The following is a 23165-nucleotide window of genomic DNA, read 5'->3' as shown; positions in this document are numbered from 1 at the left end:
TAAAACTTAAAATGTTCAAAATAACTTAAAGCTTATTGGAAATTTTGAGAAGGTATTCCAACACTGGTATCAACGATAAATCACTCACAAACGTCACTGAAGTGGAATCAGAGAATCGAAGGGATCACACACGTTTAACATACATTTTAGCTTTTCTGATCCGGCCCGCTCAGGAAACAAGGTGCAATATTTCTGCCAACAGACTGCTGCATGTAGTCTGCCTTTGGATTGCAGATTTCTTTTGACCGTAGATAAAAAATGTAATAAAATATGCTTGGCACTGATGTAATGTTGAGCATGACAGTTAATCTCTCTCCAATGATTTTAAAGGGCATGTGAGGATCCTGCAGTGTTTCAGAAACATTGTGACAAGTTGTTCTAACCAGCATCATAGTGGTGGTGTAAAAACATTTAAAATCAAGTAACTTGCTTGCCTCACAGTTAATCCATGTTAACAGGGAACTGGCACAGCTCCAGGGGACACCATTCACATTGCAGTCAAAGACCCAAACCATTTATTAATAGGATTCCGAAGCAGTGTGGTTTCTCAAGCTTTAACACTCATGAAGCATCAGCCAGGAACATTATTAAAAGCTTCAGATTTCCAGGTTGCACCTCCCAGAAATTCTGACTTGCTCCAGCCACAGTGTTGTGCACAAGGCCACACGGTCAGCAGAAACACCAGTGGTTTTTGAGGTAGTTGCTGCAGAAACCACCCTGAGAAACACTGCTGCCAGGCCTGTGCTCTCCCACCAGGTCTGGGGAAAAGCAGGCAGACAGTGGTGTCTTCAGACAAGGCTTTATGAAATACCGGGCAAATGCGGTCTATGTGTGTCTAAGCCGGGCTGTAGTAGATCCCAATCCACATAATTTACGAATATACACAAGTTGTCTCTCAGGTGACTTTCTGCAACTCCTCTCCACCTTTCCCTCCTTCGCTCCCCTGGAGATGCTTCCCCGCAAGGCTTTTTCTCCAGGCTTCAGGCCCTCTCATCCATATTTACACTACAATGCAGGAACACAGGAAAGGAAGGCAAATGAATCCTGCTAAGGAATGCCCCCTGAAATCTTCTAAGAGGCTACACTTTTTGGAGAGCTTTTTAAAGGCAACAGGTACTAGCTAGAATTTTACCTGACAAGATCCACACAATGACAGGGCGGTGAAAGGACTATGACTGAGGACACTCTACCCAGAAACAGTCTGCCGAGGAAGCCCATGATGTTCTGAATGAACAGCATCATGTATTTGAAACATGACCGAGAAAACGGGGCCAAGTTACCCCATTAAGAACAGAAACACAGCACTGCGAGAATTTTAAGCCAGAGAGAAAATTATCTGTTCATCTGTGTTAGCTGAAATGTACGAAGAGGTGACCCATATGAAGTCAGTCCTTCTTTTAAGAAGTTTACAGTTTAGTCAGTCATACATGGGCATTTCCTAAGAAAAATCTTTTATACCACCCCAAAAATACAGTGATATTTATACTTTTTCCACTTTTCTTCCAGAAATGATAGTATATTAAAAATCCTTCTCTCTGCTGTTAAGCTCACTGCTTCTAATGTGTCCTTATAATAAAATAAAATACTAAGTATGGCATAATTCTAATGTTAGAGTTCAATAATTAACTTAGAATTGCACTTTACAATAAAACTTATCTAAATTGTGTGGTGAGAACTGTGCAATGTGTAGAATTTTCAAATCGATATGTTATACACCTGAAACTAATATTAACATTTTATCATTAAAATAAATAATCTAAGCTGTGAACATTCCCCAAGAATAAGTACAAGCAAAATACCCATGAATACAGTAATGGTCTTAAAAACTTTGAATGAAATTCTAAATTCAGCCATTAAAATAAACATACTTTCAGGAACAGAAAAAAAAAAAAATCAGCCAACTATTTAATGAGAATCAGAAAACTGATCTCATCAGGCAGACAGCAAGTGTCAAAGACACTGAACATGATTGGTTTCCTTGCCCCTGACTTTTCCCTGCTCTCTCTTGCTTTCTACCCTTCTTTATTGGAGCTGTATTCTGTGAGAAATCTGCATGCATCTTTAGGAGGTGTTTGCCTGTGGTCCTAATAGTAGAAAAAGAAAAGGCAGTCAGAGAATGAAGAGATAAACAAAATGGAGAAAAACAACAGGGCTTGCAGACGAAAGCCTAAAACGTTCCAACACAAACTCCTGGGTATTAGGAGCCTTTTGAGGGCCCTACCCATGACCTGCCAGCTGAAAAACACTAGTACCAAGTAGAAAGCCTTGTACCTTTGGGCAAATTTACCATTTTGTTAGGACCAAAGTCCTATATTCAGCTTCCTCTACTTGCTCCCAGCTGTCCAAAAAAAAAGTGGAATTTTGGCCACAATGTCAAAAACACTACTTGTAGATTAAAATCTAGTATTGATTTCTGAATTACCACCTATGGTGGGGAAAAGACACTATTTTAAAAAACAGTGGGTTTCTGTTTAGGAATACACCATATACATCCTGGACATTCCTTCATCGATAAGGGACCAGAGGCCACCGTATTTGTACTGTTATTACTTCCTATAAAAAGTTAGTTGAAAGCATACTTTAAAATCAATCTGATTTTCCCAACCCTATTCGCGGATACTCCCTTCAGGGTCGGTTCCTCCACTACCAGCTCTCTGTCTTTTCAAATAAGGGGAAACTTTTTTAAACGGCTGCCACCAATAAACATTCACATGGACGTTAGGCAAGTTCGAAAAGCCACAGACCATGGTATCAGAGGACAGTCCACTAAGATGACAAGGTACTATAATCAGGAAGTAGTTAAATAATCACCATTCCCTTACCACTACTCCCTACCACCCCCTATTCTGAAACCATGTGCTTCCAAACCCTAATTATGAATTTCTAAAAATTTTAAGTTTACATAATCACATTGTACTCAGCAGACCACTAAGTTACACAGCTGACCAACTTGTCATTTGAAGCAGTTCCATAGAATTGTAAACCACACATGCACTAAAACATAAACTTCTATTTTGCAAAGAAATCTGCATTACTCATCAGCGATTTCCATAGGAATGTATGACAAATTAGAGATTCCACACCCGAATACATTTACATGTGTAAAATGCACATGATATGAAAACTGGCAAGGCCCTTTAAAGAAAAAAATTAAATAAATCTTACGTAGGCATGGGAAATTCTTTCATTGCTATCCGATAAGTTAAACGTTTATATAAAATTGATGTTTAGTAAGTGCTATCAGTTCTTCAATTCTACATTCACTTTCATATAGTTACATTCACTTTGTTGACAAGCTAAGGATTTCTAGATTTTTTACGTATTCATATTTTCTAAATTTTTTTTTTCAACGTTTATTTATTTTTGGGACAGAGAGAGACAGAGCATGAACGGGGGAGGGGCAGAGAGAGAGGGAGACACAGAATCGGAAACAGGCTCCAGGCTCTGAGCCATCAGCCCAGAGCCTGACGCGGGGCTCGAACTCACGGACCGCGAGATCGTGACCTGGCTGAAGTCGGACGCTTAACCGACTGCGCCACCCAGGCGCCCCCGTATTCCTATTTTCTAAATGTGAATTACAAAAAATGAATTATAAAAGCATCAATACCAACTTATTTAGCCTAAAAATTATGAATTTCAACGTGTAAAATAAAACCGTAAGACCACAAACGCTGGTATTTAAAAGTCTTTATGCTTTGGAACATCACCCAACCCTAATCAGCTTCTCGTGCATTTGAATAAGCTTAACAGTGTCATCTGTGTAAGATGGTTTCACACCATTAATAAATTAGGTCTAGCAATTCAAGAACCCCCCAAATGGTAAAAAGCCTGAGACTATTCACTCCTTTTTCTCCTAAAGCACTAAGAACCCAGTGCTACTAATTACTGCAAATTGTAAGAAATGAACCAATTTGGTAAAGTTACTAGATACTGTCTTCCTAAAGAAAATTTCACCTAAGAAATATATATATTGAGTTAAAAACTGTTAGTTAAGACCTTTTAAGAACATGTACTTCTGAATCAGTTCACAAAATTGCTTTCCTGAAACTGCACGTACCTAAAATAACTTCTGCTTCATGTACAGATCAGAGGCACTGCGTGGGTGTTTTCTGTCATGTGGCAACAAGCTGTTCTGGTGCAAGACAAAAAACCCGACTTCACTCCGAGAACAGCTTTAGTTATATTAACTCTTTACTGTGTTGTGATATAAATATGGAATCGTTCATTTTAGATGGAAACTAACAAGTGACAACATATGCTGACTTTCAGAGCATATGTTTTTCGAGAGTAAGTCGTTTAGGGTCAGTAAACAACTGTACTTTAGTAAAACACACTTGAGCTCACACAAACCTCACACACAGGAACTCCTTCCAGAGCCTCTCTCTGTGTCTCTCTACAAGTGTGTAAGGAGGAAAAAAAGCAAGGAGAGCTAGGATCAGGGCGCAGAACCTATCTACTTGCCTGTCCTAATCAGTAGTAAACTTTCTCAGAAAAGTCTGGGTTTTGCTTTACAAACAAAAGAGTGGGAAAGGGCTCTTTTTTCAGGACCCTGTGCTCCAGGGTCGAGCTCCAGAGTCAAACAGCCTGGGTTTGGCTCAACGGTTCCACGATTTACCAGCGATGAAACCAGTAAAAGTTACTTAATCCCAAGGATTATCACTTTTCCAGGTAATTGAGGTAAACCCCTCAGGATCAGAAAACCAAAAAAAGAAACCCAGGTTGCAAGCAGGAAGCTGTAGCCCGGGGACATCACAGTTGCAAGGGTAGCCGCCCCGAACTCAAGGAGGAAAAGTGGGTGAGGCAAGTTTAGAGCCTGAAGACAAACTCCCGAGGGGGCCACGTGGGCAGGACCCTCTGGCCGCCACAGCTCTCCAGATCCACTCCCTAACCCCGTGCCTCACTTCCATGGCCTCACCTCCGCTTCCTGCTCCTATCTTCAAATTCTACCCTACCCAGCAGTGATCCCAGTCAGGGCCTGGAAGACAGGAAGGCCAACGCCTAGTAGCAGGGGTGGCGGCAGGAAGCCCCTCATCCTACTCGGGAAGAGAAAACATCCTCGATGTGTATTTTCCCCTAGAAACATTCTTGTGCAGTGGGTAAAATGCACACTAGCATATGCCGTGGTAGGTACATAATGGGCTAAAATGGCATTTACGGGCTGATTTTAAGGGCTGATAATCACCTGGTACAAGAAAATGTATTCCCATTATAAACACCGGCCTTTTAAATAATAAACTTTGAGGATGCAACCTGTTGGTAAACTGGAGACTCAGCAGGCATATTTTCAAAATGTAAAGATGACCTCCAGACGTTAAAAATTAAAAACACAACAAACACTTACTGTAATTTTTATAGCTTTGTTCAACACGTTTACCCATTCTACTAGGTCTTGCTGATCATTAGCTTGTAGGAAGTATTTCCTCATCCCTGCATTCATAACTGTTGAGAGAAAAAGTAAACAGTATATGAAATTTTGCACTGTTGAGAGAAAAAGTAAACAGTATATGAAATTTTCCACTTGTTGCATCTAAATTTATGTTTGCACCTGCTTTCTGCAAAACCAGGCTACGTTCAATACGGTGACTCTCAGATTTGACAAAATGTTAGATCATATGAAATAATGCTTTTATCACTCTGTAACATAGGTAACATTCTTATTTTTAATGCCTATGTTTTTCATTAAATGGAAATACCAGAATATATTTAGCTAATCCCCTAATGATAAGCATTTAGGCTGTTTCCAATTTTTGAAATTATATAAAATATCCCAATGAAACACCATATACATAATATCTCTCCATACTTGGGCTACCAGTTCTATGGGATAAATGTGTTGGGTCAGAGGGAATTCACCCTTAAAATTTTTACAGATATTGACAACTTGTCTTCCTATAAGGTCGAACCCATTTACATTCCTATCAACAGTGAAGGACTGTTTTATCCAGTGCTCAGCACCCGTCCTGGTCATTAGCATCTGTGCTAGATAGGGACCTTGTCTTCAGCCCCGAGACTGTTGACATTGGAGCCGGAGTCTGCGAACAATATTCCCTAGAAACCCTTTGCCAGCTCGAGCCATGTTCTGCCAATGGGAGATATTGACAGGAGACTGGGAGAGGCCACGCTCCTACAGGTTCCCACTACTGCTGACCTCCCTCCCCCTGCAGAAGCATACCACTAGCTACTACTGCTCCAGGCTCTGCGGCCACTCCCCACACCAGCCCTGCAGTCTCCTCAGACACCCATCACTAGCTCCATCAGGGCCCCTCTTCCAACCCTCCAAAGTCCCAGCTTCTGGTAACACCACTTCTTCCCCTTTCGTCTCTCCAGCGTGTAGGTGGTAGCTGCTTCATGCAATTTCTAATTTCCGGGTTTCCTCGGCATCCCCTCTGCACTCTTTCAGCCTTCCAATATTTGGGTAAGCAATTCCTCCTAACAAATACCCCAGGTTCGAAATACCTAGTGCAGACTGTTTTCCCGACTGGACCCCGACAGATACAGCAATCTCAGACCTCCTAAATGGTGAATAATTATATCTTGTTTAAATTTGAATTTATCTGATCGAGACAAATTAGTTTCTATGTTCCTTGGCCATCAGAATTTGTTTTGTGAGCTTTATTTTCTTTGTCCATATTTCTCCTGAGTATCCATTTATGTTGTATTGTCTTCTAAGAGCTTTTATATTAATCATTTGTTTTATTTCAAGTACTTTTCTCAGCCTGTCATTTGCCTCATCAAATTTGTCCATGGTATCTTTTAACAAAGAGAAAAATATTCTGTCAATCTTTTCCTTTTCCTGTAATGACTTGAGCTTTCATAGATGCAAAAAATCTCCCCAACCCAAGATCATAAAAATAAACACCTTTAGGGGTGCCTGGCGGGCTCAGCTGGTTGAGCATCCAACTCTTGATTCTGGCTCGGGTCACGATGTCACAGTTCAAGAGATCCCACTTTGGGCATGGAGCTCGCTTGGGATTCTCTCTCTCTCTCTCTCTCTCTCTCTCTCTCTGCCCCTTTCCTGCTTGCTCTCTCTCACTCTCAAAATAAATAAACTTAAAATATATATACATATGTATGTGTGTGTGTGTGTGTATATATATATATATATATATACTCATATACGTATGTATGTACGTATCAACCGACATACTACCACTCAGTTGGGTATGACTAAGCAAAGGCGGAAATGAAAACCCTCAAAGGAAAAAGTTATTTCTCAAATGCACAAGACTTGAAATTGGAACTGAGACCAAGACACTGAGGCAGAGCTTCCCTGAATGGAGATGAGGATCTGAGCAAGGAAGTCAAATAGTACCTTGTGAAGTGCTGTCAGACAACTAGTATGGAAACTAAAGAAACTTAAAACACTATAAATCATTCTCTTATATCTTACTAGAGACTGGAGAAATGATCCATGCCATAAGCATAAGTTAAGATGAGTAGCACAGTAGGACATATATCAACACATGGCTTTTATTTTTAATTTCTAACAATTGGTAAAGACTCTTTTCACAACCTTGTTCCAGCTCGGGCTGAGGTTGGGCCCCCTCCCAATGGCTTCCCCCCTCAGCGCTGTTCTGGGCATCTGCTGAGACCAGCTAAGGAGTCTGAAAATCTAAGCACTTAGTACTACACTACATCTGCTACAAAGTGAGTGCTTAATACATCTATCTTTGAATGAATAGCATTTATATAAGGACTTCTTTTAAAAAAGAAAAAAGAGGCAAATATACCTCTAAAATGGGTCTTAGCACACCTTGCAGTCCAAATAAAAACTCATGTACTGTATTATTTCATGGTAGGAAGAGGCATAAGGATACGGTGGGGGCAGGAGGGGGTTGGAATCCGAGCCTGGGATCACTCAGACCTGACCAGCTCACGCACTTAACTAGCAATAACATTCTGCAAAACCCAGGTAATCTGAGCGCCATTTTCTTCATCAAGGAAATGGATGCAACCCATCCGTTCCTCGAAGGGTTGGAGGTGATCTATGTAAAGGAAGTAGCACAGCGCCTGGGAAAGAATAGACAACATCATCTTCATCATCATCTGGAGACTTCCAAGTAAGGAAGCATTGTGGAAAATGTAAAGCAAATTATTGGGAAGTGCATACTAATAATCCATGTTGGTGGGGGCGGGGGGGGGGGGACAGAGAAAGAAAGAAAAAATATTCGAAGGTAAACAAAGTGTACAAAACCTGCCAGTTGCCATGCTTTTGAATCTAGGGTTCCGCAGCGTATGAGGACTCCATCCCAGAGGTTGTGTTCTACTATCTTTTCACTTGAGTACTTCTTTACTTCATTTCAAATCTTTACCATCAGAGTGAATGTATCAAACAGATAAAGCCTGAAGCACAAACACTAGCTTGACTGCAAGCAAAAATCATCTGACACCTAAGATCAACTGGTTACAGTTCGGGTATGGGTAGCGACCAAATGGTTGTGAGACACTTTCTCACATTATTTGCCAGTTTTCTCAGTTCCCTCTATTCTTTGTCCATCCTCTCGTTCTCTCAATCAGATGGCAGACTTTCTAAAAGGAACCACTAATTTTCTTATTTCTCTCCTCTCATCGGTCTGTCTTTGTTCTTTCAGATTTTTTGCCTTTTTCTTCTGAGTTTTGCATTGTCTTGTGTTCCTTTTCCTATTTGATAGTGCTCTCTCCTCAAATGTCATGTAATCCCAGGCTGTCTATTCATATTTAAAAGCAAGGCACTAAAAAAACTAACTGGAAGCTCCCTGAAACATATGTAGGGTTACTAACCGCTGGACCTCACTTGGCAAAGTCTTCTAGTAGAAATGCCCAGATGTCAGCACCTATGGCTCTCTTCTCTAGAGTATGCAGACCCACCCCACTATACCTGGCTGCCCAGTGCTCTGGAACTGGACACAGGAAAAGAGGTGCATTCCATGCACATATTTTCACTTAGTCGTATTTTCAGTTTCACGCTTCATCTCTCCCCTTCTTCCCGAACACAGAGCCTGATTCTTTCTTTCTTTCTTTTTTCTTCTCTTTCTCTTTCTTTCTTTCTTTCTTTCTTTCTTTCCTTTTTCTTTCTCTTTTTCTTTCTTTCTTTCTTTCTTTCTTTCTTTCTTTCTTTCTCTTTCTTCTTTCTTTCTTTCTTTCTTTCTTTCTTTCTTTCTTTCTTTCTTTCTTTCTTTCTTTTCTTTCTAAGTTTTTATTTATTTAAGTAATCTCTACACCCATCATGGGGCTGGAGCTCACGAACCTGAGATCAAGAGTCACATGCTCCTCCAACTGAGCCAGCCAGGCGCCCCTCACTGGTTCTATTTCTAAAGGTACTACACATGCCATTTCTTGCTGGGATGGTGGAAGGACAGCTGCCCAACTAAGCTGCATGGAAGCAGGGACTGGAGGCTGTCCCTGACACAGACATCCAAATGTAGTCCGTTTTGGGTCCTCCTCTCCGCTGCCTCCCCATACGGTACCCAGGACCTAAGTCTCTCTGGAGTTGGGGTGGGGGCAGGACGCTGACAGGCCAGCTCCTCACTGGCTTCTTCTCTACTCTGCTAAGTTATTTTCCATTCCCCCCATCCACTTCCCACCTGTATACACTGTGGGTTACAGACGTCTGCAACGATGGTTTGAGTGTTTCTTGTTCTCACTTGTTTTTGAACAATCGGGAGATAAAATAAAGGTGGAAGAATCTTTATGTTGCCATTCTGAATGGAAGTTGTAGTTCCATTTTAGGAATCTGTGCCGCCCTCTCTGAAGACAAGCATTTTATGAATCTCTTCTCTATGCCCTCTATAGTATGGACTAACAAACTACTGACAGACCAACAAATAACCTTAATCTCTGACTCCAACTAAAATCACCCATTCTACATACTCCAATGACTGAATGTTATGTATGTTACTATATACTACTATTCCTTCAAGCTGTAGGTTTGAGGTTTTACATTAAAAAGACTCGTCAAGAGAATATGCATTATACATTCTAAAACAAAGTTCTCTGTTGCCCCCATTAGCTTTTCACTCACAAGGCTCTGAAGCATTTTCCTGTTTATAAATTTGTAATAAGCACATAAATTTTTCTTTTGGTTTCTTAGAGGTGATAAAAGCCTTATAGAGGATTCTCTGAACAGCTGCATTACATCCTGCCCACACCCTAGTCGCTTACTGGATGTATATGACTGCCATCAGATGTTATCCCCAACACAATGCCTAAAGAAGAAACCCACCCTTTTCAAGCAAAAGAGAACAGGGGCGCCTGAGTGGCTCAGTCAGTGAAGCGTCCGACTTTAGCTCAGGTCATGATCTCACAGTCCGTGAGTTTGAGCCCCGCGTTGGGCTGTGTGCTGACAGCTCAGAGCCTGAAGCCTGCTTTGGATTCTGTGTCTCCCTCTCTCTGTCACTCCCCTGCTCATGCTCTGTCTCTCTCTGTCTCAGAAATAAATTAAAAAAAAAAAAAAAAAAAAAAACCTTAAAAAAAAAAAGAGAACAAAGAACGCTGATATCATTTCTACCTCAAGAAGTATTTTACGTTAATGTAAAATGGTCCTTTTTGATGCCAGTTGGCCACTCTGAATTTTGTCCTTTCCATCACTGGTGTCCCTTGACAGACTCTGAGAGCACATCAACTCTCCCGGCTTCAACTACCACCCAACTATTTTCACAAGTTCCAAATTTCTCCATTCTTGATCTTCAAGCTCCATCCATCTTCAATTACGTCACCGGAACATTTCCATTTGGATGTTTCCTCACCACTTCAAACTCCTTATCAAACACTTTACCCAATCCAGCTCTCAGGTCCTCATTTCTTTACTTGAAGCGAACCTGCCTGATAGCTCTCTCTTCCCACACATCCAGTCACCAAGGCCCTGCACATTTCCTTCCAGTGTTGTCTGTCCCCCCTCTCCCACTGCCACGACCCAGATGCGGGCCCTTAGATAAGGAGAGTAGTTCGGAAGCCACTGAGCCAATCTGCCTGTATCAAAACTCTCCTGTCCATACAAAGCACATCCTTTACCTATGTCAGCTTGCTAGATGCTAGTTTCTCACCTCTCGTTCCCACACATACATACACATATACCACTTGTACACGTGTTACGCCCGGACTTCTGCCTGGCCTTTTACTTTTTGGTCTCTCACCGTTCCTGCCAGCCTCCCTGAGTTTTCAGATGTCCGCACACACCTCGCTCTTCTCTCCCGCGTGCCTCTGGTCCTGTGATCCCTCCCCCTTCTCTTCCAAACGCTGGAGGATGACCAAGGTTGAGCTGGCCACCAACTCAAGTGCCTCTTCACCCAGTGTGGCTCTCCCTGGTAAGGATCCCCAGTAAGGATGTGAAGCTCTTCCTTTGTGTTTCTTTAATAGATTGTACACTCCGTCATGCACTGACTGTAAGAAATGCAAGGATCTCACCAGGTCCGGTGTCTGAGAGACAAGCAGCCTGTGAGATTCTTAAGGGCGACAACCGCCTTTTAATACTCTTACGGCCCAGTGCCAAGCACAGTGTGCACACACTAGACACTAAATGTTTGCCGAACAAGTGAATCAGACACCCTCAACTACCTCTACCCCCAAGCTGTACACTTCTCACGACCCACGAGCGGAAGACCAAATCCTTTCCGTTATTTATAAATGCATGTAATATAGAATAATACAAGGTAGAAAGTTAGAAATTACCTGAAATCTCTCTGGCGGTCATCGCTATAAACGCCCAGATAAGGACTATATGTGGGCCGAGGGAGGCGGCCGTGACCGGGATGGACACAGGAAAGAGGCTTCGAGGGTAGGCGAGAAGTTTTATTTCTTCACCTGGATGGTGGCTTCAAGGGAATTTGCCTCAGAATAATCCATTAACCCACAGGTTTGTGTCATATGGTTTTCCAGGACTGTTTCCTTTTACAATTATGATGTAATTATGTTGGCCAAACTTAAATCAATTAACATATAAAATATGGCTACTTACCAAAACAGAACTCAGCCTTTGGCCTTAGCTTAGTTGCATCGCTAACCTAACAAAACAGAGAGACGAGTCACTGACTTCTTCATATGTGACTGTAACCAACCTTAAATGCTGCACCAACTCCCACAAGTACGATCTCCCAGTAATCCCACACACACATTTAGCACTCAGGCCTGAAATTACACTTTAAAGGCTACTGAAAAAGAACTGCAAATTGAACACAGAACATGGGTCCCAACTGTAAGATGTTCAAAACAAACGATACTTCCCTGTTCTCTTTGAACAAACTTGCATTTATTCTAAGGAAATGTGAAGAAGTTGAAAGTAAACCCTTAAGTTTTATGTAACACATGGGACATTTTGTAGTATAACATAAGTTTCAAAATACCCTCGGAACACACTACAGAAACTCTGAATTCTTCCCAGATTGCGTATTTCTAAATTAGCTGTGAACCTGAAGAGAAAATGATGGTGGGCAAGGGGGAGATTGTGTATTTAACAACGTCCAAAAATCCAAAAGGCATTAATCTGCAATGAGGAACCCAAAACGGCACCGGATGCCCTCGTGTGCAGCAGAATACCCTGGGATCGCGGGGTCCCTTTGCTAAACGCAGCACGTGGTTCCTTTCAGAAGGGAAGCAACTGGCACCTGATTACTGTTATTCCCTCAAATAACGTAGCCCTCTCGGAAGCCTATTCCTGACTATTACGACCCTAGTGCCGGTGTCAGAACATGTAATTGTAGCGTCTGTTTTGTACCTTCAAAAGGAATTCTAAGTCTGGGGCTCCTGACTGATCCCAACTACAAATTCACAGCTCTGAGTCACACTGGAATTTGTTCCAAGAATAAATTCTGGAAAAAAAGAGGCATGTCTAAAGCAGAGTACAAACTGTACAAGTGAAACTTCGGGACAGAGATGAAAGTCAACAGGGCTGCACAGAAAAGGTTATATTTTAAAAGAGGAGCCGAGGAAGATTCAGGAAGCAGCTGGTCAGTCAGGGCCACTTGCTCAGTCAGTGCTTCATTTTTGAAAAGACCAGGCAACAAACGATTGAAAAGATAGGAGCATGTGGGCGATCTCAACTGCCTTTTCCTCATCACCTCCCGGAGAGGCAAAAGCGCTTGGCAACAAACTCACATTACAGCGCGATACCCTACCGGCCGGCCGGCAGACCAGGGCTCTAACACTTACTTTACGAAGACACGCTATGCTTCCTAATAACAAGCACTCTAGAATTGAAGCTGCGAGCTACCCTGAAACACTTATTAAATGTTTTGATTTACAGGGACACTTAAGGTATACTTAAACAATATTTGTCTTCTGCAGATTAAATAATATGGTTTTAATTAAATAAATAATAATAATAAAAAAAAAGGTTTCCCTTTCAATATGTAATCTTTGTCGTCCAAGGGCTGATTTTTTTTTCTTTTTTTTTTTTTTTTTTGGTCAGTGAGAATGAACAGCTCTGCTGTGATCCTGATAATGAAGTACTTTATCTATGAATGTCTACCTTTATAAGCACACTTGTAAACTGGTCTTCTCTTGAAGACCTCTGCTAACAAATCCCAATATATGCATAATAGTATACACGTGCATATTACTTAATCTACTTTTCACACCTTCTATCTTGAGCCATCGACGCACATTACTTTGTATAAAAACCCCATAGGCCTAGCTCCTCGACATCTCTATCTCAGTTCCCACCCCAATATAATAAAGGGAAAAAAAATACCTGAAAATACCAAATCTCAATTTTTGAAGAGAAAAATAGTATTGCAAAAATTCCAGAAAAATCGACAAATGAGAAAACAGAAATTAGTAGAGACAAAGTGAAATGAGGGAAAAATCATTCTTTTATCATGCAGATGGTTCTTACTTTCTTCAAAATAAAACATAAAGAAATAAAAAGTCAGAGGTAAGGGGATTAAAAGCTGGAAAACAGTTTAAATAAATACAATACGGACTTAGAAAAAACCTTCTCCAGGGGAGAAGCCTGGGGGGCTCAGTTGGTTAAGCGTCCGACTTCTCACGGTTCATGGGTTCCAGCCCCATGCTGGGCCCTGCACTGACAGTGTGCAAAGCCTGCTTGGGATTCTCTCTCTCCCTCTCTCTCTGACCCTCCCTGACTTGCACTTTCTCTCTCAAAATAAATAAACTTAAAAAAACAAAACTCCAGATTTCCCAAAGACAGAACTTAATCATTAACTGTTTATTCTCCTTCTGATATTCATATACCTAATCGTAAAGATTAATGTTAACTTCTGCAATTGGCCACATCTTACAAGTTAACTCCATATTTTGCCTAATTTTACCAAAGACCTTCCTACACATAGTGGCCAGGTACCATCTTCCTCATGATATGACCCCGAACATCATCACTAAATGACACAGGAAAGGAAACCGCCCCTCATTCACGCTCATATCCCAAGCAATTCTAATTCATGCATGACTGAGAAACGATATAGAAAAACTACCTTTGAAATGTAGGTAAGTTTAATGGCTCCCACACGTGATGATCCAGAAGGTAAGTTCTGGAAACAAATCATTAATATATAATTAGTATCCAGCATTATTAATTTATGTTATAATGTTCTACACATACTAAAAGCAGTTAAGAAATATTTTTTAATATTCCACTTTACAAATCAACTTTTTCAGTTCAAGTATTTACAAATCAAGTTGACGGCATGGATAACAAAACCAAATTCTACTTGGTTCCACCGTAACACATTCCATAACTAAAAGGCTAGTTTTATCATTGCAGCTAAACTCACTTTCTTTTTCATGAGCTTTAAAAGCCATAAACAAGATCAGACTTTGTTCCTGAAGGCAATGGGAAAAAATACTTGAGACGTAAATACAATTGTAAGAGATTTCAATACTACACATGTTACTTTGTTCTATTAAAAATTATTAATCAAATATATCCCCAAAAGTTTGATTTTCTTCCATTTAAACATATTAGTATTATACCGTCCTTTATTTATATTGATTCCATTTTTTAAAATAATTATTAACTGATACTCTTTAAGCCATATGTCAGGAGTGTATATACTGACATGTTCACTATATTTTTGTTCTTCCCTAACAAGTTTGAGGCAGGGTTTGGGTCCTGAAAGGGCTAGGGGTAAAGAATTAAGAAGAGAGAATCATGTCTGGGAAAGACTGGCAGGAAGGACTCTGTGGAAACATGAACAGCATTTAGGTTGGTCTTTAAATAAGGAAATATGTGAAATGCAAACAGAAGAGAGAATATTCCAGGCAGAGAAAGCAGAGGAACTACAGCAGGCAGATGAGGGCGGCCAGAAGCTACACATAATATGGGATCATACAGGGTTGTAGTAGAAAACACCAGTTTGGGAACTTGAACCAAGAATCTAACCTAAGTAAAAAAGACCTAAATAAAAAAGTGGCAAAGAATTTATACCGTTAAAGAATTTGAAACCGTTAAAGAAGGCTTGTGAGCAGTTCTGTAGTCGAAATTGTGCTTTAACATATCCTGTAATATAATAAAGGGGACGGGTGAAAGAGGGGGAAGAAGGAGGCAGGAACACCAGGTAAAGAACCTGGAAAAAATTAATAAAGAAAATAAAGGAAAACTCTGATAGATTTTAAAAGTAAAATTAAAACAGTCTTCACTTTGAAAGTTTCCTCCACTGTAGATTAACCAAGATCAACTTCTTTACTGACTTTATAAGAATGTATATTAAAAAGAAAACTTTTGGGGCGCCTGGGTGGCTCTGTTGGCTAAGCGTCTGACTTCAGCTCAGGTCATGATCTCACGGCTTGTGGGTTCAAGGCCCACATCAGGCTCTTTGCTGACAGCTCAGAGCCTGGAGCTGGCTTTGGCTTCTGTGTCTCCCTTTCTCTCTGCCCCTCCCCTGCTCGTGCTCGGTCTCTCTCAAAAATAAATAAACAATGGGGCGCCTGGGTGGCTCAGTCGGTTAAGCGTCCGACTTCAGCTCAGGTCACGATCTCGCGGTCCGTGAGTTCGAGCCCCGCGTCAGGCTCTGGGCTGATGGCTCAGAGCCTGGAGCCTGCTTCTGATTCTGTGTGTCTCCCTCTCTCTCTGCCCCTCCCCCATTCATGCTCTGTCTCTCTCTGTCCCAAAAATAAATAAACTTTAAAAAAAAAAATTTTTTTTTTAAATAAATAAACATTAAAAAAAAAAAAGAAAAGAAAACCTTTGGCTTTGTTCTCATGAACGATTAGGAGGTACTTCTCTTGAACCTCTCTATGAGCTTCCTGGAGACAATCACACGAAAGCCTCAAGACTCCCAAATATAAACTGGTTATTGTTGACAGGGACAGGTCTTCTCAGACATTCACTCCTATGTAAACTGCATTATGTTTTGCTTTAAACCGTATACTATGTTCGAGCTTCTAAGTATAAACCATAAATAAATATGTATATAAAATTATAATTGTTAAGGTAGAAATGTAAATGGTTGTTCTTATACAAAATGTTTTATTAAGATTACAGGTTGCTTTGTGTGTGTGTGCTTTTTTTTTAAATTTTGGATAAGGAAATGAAATGTTAAAATGTCTTCAAGACCTCCTAACTCCTGTCAATGTGATTTTTTTCAAACACTGCTACCCTTCATTCAAAATTGTTATTTTTCTGTTAAGTCCTCCAAAAACGTATTATTTTAACTAACTGAATACGGTTCTAAGCCTCTGTATGAAGAAGAGAAATGAGCACTATGTCATGGCCACATGACATAAAGGATCACAGACTGAACACTGGCACAGTATAGAGAAATATAAGTAGTTGGAGATAACGAATATTCAAAATACCTAGTTTCTATGGATTGGTACGATTACTGCCATGTTCAACTACATAAAAGTAGGTTTCAAAATCTGTACTTGACAGTGAACAAGAAATAATCAACTCATGACATTTAAGATAAAAAGGAAAGTAAGCCATTCGTCCTTATGAGTTTCTGCACTCCTTTTGCCAAAATATCTTTTTCAAGTTTCTTCAAAGTCACTTCCTGAGACAGCTACTCAATTATTTAATTCTCCACCATACCCATGCCCTCGACAAAACACAGAAAGCTCCAAACTGATCCCTAGTGATACACTAGAATGGATTTTTAAACCAATAGTTAGTGGTAAAGAAAGGAAAACGGAGGAGGAATGGTTCCCTAAGGACAGGTGACTAAAACGGATTTTCTTTCATTATCAGGGCTTATGATCGTTATAATCTACGGCACCATAACGTAGGCAACTAGATTGAATCCTATGAAACTGTCATTTTTTAATAGATTAAAACGGTGGTATATTGGCCATTTCACATGGCTCAACCTAACGTAATAACCTTAGCAAGACATCTTACTAAAGTTTTCATGAGGAGATACAAGTCTTAATACATTTAAAAATGACACCAAGATGGGCGCCTGGGTGGCTCAGTCGGCTGAGTGTCCGAATTTGGCTCAGGTCATGAGCTCATGGTTTGTGAGTTCAAGCCCCGCTTTGGGCTCTACGCTGACAGCTCAGAGCCTGGAGCCTGTTTCAGATTCTGTGTCTCCCTCTCTCTGCCCTGACCCCGCTTGTGCTCTGTTTCTCTGTCTCTAAAATAAATACACATTAAAAAAAAAATTTTTTTTTAAATAAAGTGACACCAAGCTATTATATTGATGGCTAATCCACTGGTTGCAGAGTCAAGATGGTAAAAGATTCTCATCAGAATGAAGAGTTAAAATTATTAAGAACTGAATATAAAAACAGATTTAAAATTCTGCACTACATTCAATTTTTAAAAAATGTGTTAATTACATCATGGAAATTTGGCTTTAAAAGAGTTCATGTGGGGCGCCAGGCTGGCTCAGTCAGAAGAGCATGCAGCTCTTGATCTCAGGGTTGTGAGCTCGAGCCCATGCTGGGTGTAGATATTACTTAAACAAACAAACAAACTTAACAACAACAACAACAACAAAAGACCTAGCTGAGTGCAGACTTCAACATACACCCTGCCTGCTATAGCCAAAGTGACCTATTCTCCACATACACCACAGGCTTCCTTGTTTGGATTTCTTTGTCCATGCTATTGTTAGAGCACTAAGAGTGGGAAGACCCACTTCTCCATCTCTTGGCCGAAATCGTACCCACCCTTCTGGGTCAATTCCGAATGCTACTACTTCCGTGAAGACCTTAACTCTGAATTCCAAGTTCATGTTTCCTTAGGCGTAATAAACATAGTCCATTTTGTGCCCACCTTCTTCTAGCTTGAAGTGGGAAGTGCTGATGAAAGGAGGAATTCTGAGGAGGAGAATCCATTATATATGAAGGAAGAAGAATAATCAAGGAGCTTTAAATACAATTCAGGAGAAACCATACATATCGGTCCATCAGATCTCGCAGAGAGACAAACCAGGAAGAGCACAGGCAGACTGTGCAACGGCTCATAAGGGAGAGGAGAACCGTTCCCTGGAAACTAGTAATTAGAGGGAGTCAAGGGGAACGAAGTTACTTTCCTCTTTGCGAAAGAGAGTTTGGGAGGGGATTATGCCACAGATAAAAAGATGGGGTCATAAAGGGGAGAAATCTGATGTTAAAAAAAAAAAGGCAAACATGAACTTCTGATTTCTGCTGACCTGTTCCTTCTCCCACTGACTCTGGACAAGTAAATAAAGGTATTAATCATACAGTTGTATAGCCAGGTTACTATCACCCAAGAAAGGTGGTTACACCCAGAGATAAGAGAGTAAAACAGAATCAATAAACTCGATTAAGAATAAGGATAGAGCGTAGACCACTCCTAGGGAAAAAAGTCTGAAAGTCAGCACTCAAATAATCTACACTGAATTAAAATACAAATTACCCTCCAAAATTTCAAGGGCTGTGTCTGAATAAAAGGACTAAAGTTTATAGAGAATCAGAGGACAGAGTAGGTTTAATGGGTAGCAAATACAAGGAGACAGATTTTGGCTCACAGAGCAAATAATAATTGAAGTGTCTCAAATACAGTAAGTACTTTTTGATAATGTGTAATACGAACAACAGCTAAAGTGAAGATTAGGGATAGACAGTTTTCCTACATTAAAGAGGAGGTTAAATTTATACTCAAGTCTCTTACAACTTGACTTCTAAATAAACAAATACAAATAAATAAGTATTTTGTCTAACCTAAAATAAGTACACACTGGTAAAGAATACTAGCTTGGCTGTCAGGAGATCTAGTTCCTTCTCTGTGGAACAGAATGGAACCTCCCACCAGTCCCCGCTCCTCCCTCGACTCTAAGAGTCTCTCACCCACCAGACCAAACCAGCTTAGACGTCTGCTAGGGACTCCTTGCAACATCCACCCCAATTTGAATGAAGAGTTTCACAGGTAGAGAAAATTTACAAACTACTCGACAGATACTCTCCAGTCCAAGGTCTTTTACAGATCTTAAAATGGGGATTCTAAGTTTTAGTTTATGACATTTCCCCAATGATCTGAAAGGCAACAATAAAATCAAAGTGCATTTCAGTTCCTGAATGGCATGACACTTACTGACACTCAAATCTGACCCTGCAGGATGAAAGGACTACCCACGGGAAGTGTCAACTAGGTGATGTAGTTTCTTTACCAAAGAAACAAAAGACAGTAGTCTCTAGAGAAAGTCTCTTAAATTTAAACGATTTATGTATTTTCTACCAGAGACAGCATTTCTCTCCCAAGGGGGGGGGGGGGGAACCCCAGATATGCATGCATAAATTTTTATTAAATAAACTTAGTTTCATCTTCTGAAATTCAAATACGATAGCAGGAGTTGAGGGTGCAGACAGAAAGAACGCAGCCAGTAGAAATAAATCTAAACATATATTGTTTATTTAGTAGGACAAATCCTCACACCAGATGGTATGTTAAATACTTGAATAATTAAAACTCTTGTGAGTTTTGGAAAAAAGGTGACCGTTTGGATTTTACAAACCTGTGGATTATCCATGTACCATACAAAACTATCTTCTCTGGTATCCAGTATGAAGTACCTTCGAAGAAATTTCCCACTGTTTTCATTTTCCTCAATGTCTAGAAAACCACAAATGCGATTCTGACGATCCACATAAGGCATTTCTGAGCCTGAACATTACACTGCAAAATAAAAACATTAACAGTGAGTATTTCTTGGTGGACTTCATGCATAAAATGTGCTATGGTACAGTCTGTTCAAGAAAGAGCCTGTTTTCCAAAACTAAGTGAGGGCCAGATAATGTGAAGCCTTAGGAAGCATGGGCAAAAATCACTTTTGAAATTAAGCTTATTATGAATGGTTACTAAATGCAACTATACACATTGATGGGAGCAAAGGAGAGCGAGTCACCTCAGCTGAATAACTGACTTCCTTTTTTCCCTTAATAAACACAGGTGAAGCAAAAACAAAAAACTCCCCAAAAAACAGCTATCCAAACTTAATCTCCTCACTTATAAATTTCACTTATAACCTTTCAGATTAGTTTAGAATATTTTTAAAGTCACAGAATAGGTAACATTTATTGGCCACTGACTATATGCTAGGCTCTGTGCAAGGTTCTTTTTCACGCATTTTCTCACTGAACGCTCAAAACGACCTCATGAACAGGCATCATCATCCCCATTTCACAGATAAGAAACTTGATGCTCATAAGGGAAAGTCACTTTCCAAGATTAGAGAACCAGTAGATAAGAAATCAAAACACGAACCCAGATTCTTGGGCTCTAGAGCTTAAATCTTAACATCTTACACCACCCTGTCTCTCAAACCCTTCAAATTGCCAAAACTAAAATGAATCAAAGTAAAATTAGTTAATATCATAAAAAGGGAGATAAGCAGGTATTTATGTACTTCCTGATGAAAGCCACAAACATCACCTATGAAGTGAACATGTAACAAAAAAGTTTCTATCATGTCAAACTACCAATTTACAGGAAATAAAGACTGCAGAGGAATGTATTACACTGCCTGCCCATAGGGATTCAATCAGCAAAAGCCAGACTGTGGGAAACAACAGAACAACTCAGTTTCTTTAGTAAATAAATTACCCTGGGGAAAAAAGAGGGGAAGAGAGAAGTTATACATTAAAAGAGACTTCAGAGGCATATCATATTCTGATTCTTCAGGTACTAAAATTTTGGTTGTAGGGATTAAACTTAAAAACCATGACTCCAGTAAAAAGCAGAGTTCCCAGCCATTTTTTTCCTCTAGAAACTATAGATATGACTCCTTTTCCTAATGGATGCACATCTGAACTGCTCCTGTTCTAGTTCTTCTACAGCCAGCGCCAACACCTTCTGGCGGGTTGAATTTATTTATGTAACTAGCTCCTCATTTAAAGGCTCAAGGTAAGTTTAACCCATAGTCAAAATTCAATTAGAACACATCCTAATAATAGACTGCATATCTAAATCATTATTCTGTACGCAGCCAGAGAAATGGTTAAGACACACCAAAACTTTTTAAACAAAAGTATCCACTAAGTTTGCATATGTGTGTTGTTATAAATCTGGCACTTAGAGGAGATAATTTCTTTAATGAACTTATCCAACCTTTAAAAAATTTCTAAAATGTAATCAAAACTTGAAATATTAATACACTAATGTACAGGCATACCTCATTTTATTGTGCTTCCCTTCCCTTTACTGCACGAACAGTTACTGTGTTCTTGACAGATGAAGTTTTGTGGCAACCCTTACATCAAGAGAGTCTACTGGTACCATTTTTTCCAACAGCATCTGTTCACTCACTTTGTGTCTCTGTGTCACATCTGGGTGATTCTCACACTATTGCAAACTTTTTCATTATTACTATATTTGTCATGGTGATGAGTGATTATGACGCACTAAAAGCTCAGGTGATGGTTAGCATTTTCTTAGCAATAAAGTAGTTTTAAATTAGGGTATATACGTTGTTTTCCTTAGATGTAATATTATTGCCCACTGAAGAGACTACAGTATAGTGTGAACATAACTTTCATATGCACTGGAAAACCAAATTTTTCATTGGACTTGCTTTATTGCGATAGTTGCCTTATCGTGGTAGTCTGGGGCCTAACCCACAGCATCTCCTAGGTTTGCCTGTATCCCATAGATAAAAACTATCCGCTTGTGTGGTACTGCCATGAGGACAGACATATACCAAAGGAATAAAACTGTTTAAGTTTTTATTTTTTTTTTGAGAGAGAGAGAGAGAGAGAGAGAGCGAGGAACGCACGCACAAGCTAGGGAAGGGCAGAGAGAGGAAGAGACAGAATTCCAAGCAGGCTCCGCACCAGCAGTGCAGAACCCAACGTGGGGCTCGAACTCACAAACTGTGAGATCATGACCTGAGCCACGCTCAAGAGTCGGACACTTAACCAACTGCTCCACCCAGGTGCCCATAAAGGAATAAAACCGAAAGCCCAGATAAACCCACACATCTATGGTCGACTAATTTTCAACAAAGATGCCAACATCACGCAAATGAAGAAAGATCTAGTCTCTTCAAAATATGGTGCTGGGACAAGTGGATATCCGCATGCTAAAGAATGAAACTGGACCTCTCTTCACACTATATATGAAAATTAACTCAAAATGGATTAACAATCTAAATATAGGATAGCTGAAAGTATAAAACTTAAAAAAAAACAAACATAGAGGCTGATATTCATGACCTTGGATTTGGCAGTGAATTCTTAGATATGACACCAAAAGCATGAACATCAAAAGAAAAAATAAGCTAAATTGGACTTCATAAAAACTAGACGCTTTTTTGCATCAAAGAACATCAAGAAAATGAAAAGAGAACCTACAGAATGAAAGGAAATATTTGCAAATTACATACCTAACAAGGGTCTAATACCCAGAATATATAAACAGCTCTTACAACACAATAGCAAGCAATCCAAATAAAAAACAGGCAAGGACATGAAAAGACATTTCTCCCAAAGAAGATATACGACAGAACCCACAAGATGTTCTGGCCAACAGAGCACAAAAAGATGCTCAATATCGTTAGTAACCAGGGGAATGGAAATCAAAATCACAGTGAGACACCGCTTCACACCCACTAGGATGGCGATAATTAAAAGAAAGAAAAATAACAAGTGTTGGCAAAGATGTGGAAAAACCGGAACCCTCCAACATTGTAAGACAGTGTAACAGCTGTGTAAAACAGTTCAGTAATTCTTCTAAAGTTAAACACAGAATTACCATATGACTCAGCATTTCTACTCCTAGATATATACCCAAAAGAAGTGAAAACAGTTACTCACGTATACATGAATAGTCGTAG

The 23165-nt window shown here is 40.0% G+C and overlaps 1 protein-coding gene across 7 annotated transcripts in view; it reads right to left on the bottom strand.

Moving 5' to 3' along the window:
- Positions 1-23165, bottom strand: part of PLEKHA1 (pleckstrin homology domain containing A1) — a 57238-nt gene that overhangs the window by 20577 nt on the left and 13496 nt on the right. For 6 of the 7 annotated variants that reach the window (XR_015241899.1, XR_015241898.1, XM_086681080.1 and 3 more), the window contains exons 2-5: positions 19851-20011; positions 14406-14462; positions 11933-11978; positions 5342-5439 (exon numbers count right to left, since the gene is read on the bottom strand). Coding sequence is in view for 5 of the 7 variants with exons in the window: in XM_086681080.1 (XP_086537206.1) it covers positions 5342-5439; positions 11933-11978; positions 14406-14462; positions 19851-19991 (342 nt within the window). In the remaining 2 variants the exon portion in view is untranslated. The remainder of the gene's footprint in view (positions 1-5341; positions 5440-11932; positions 11979-14405; positions 14463-19850; positions 20012-23165) is intronic. The other variant, XM_086681082.1, reaches the window with a different exon arrangement.

This window comes from Puma concolor, chromosome D2 (genome assembly GCF_028749965.1).
Source record: "Puma concolor isolate L17-30 chromosome D2, mPumCon1.1.hap2, whole genome shotgun sequence".
In the NCBI taxonomy this organism is placed as follows: domain Eukaryota; kingdom Metazoa; phylum Chordata; class Mammalia; order Carnivora; family Felidae; genus Puma; species Puma concolor.
The sequence above is the reverse complement of the archived record's forward strand: the minus strand, read 5'-3'. Positions and strand labels throughout refer to the sequence as shown.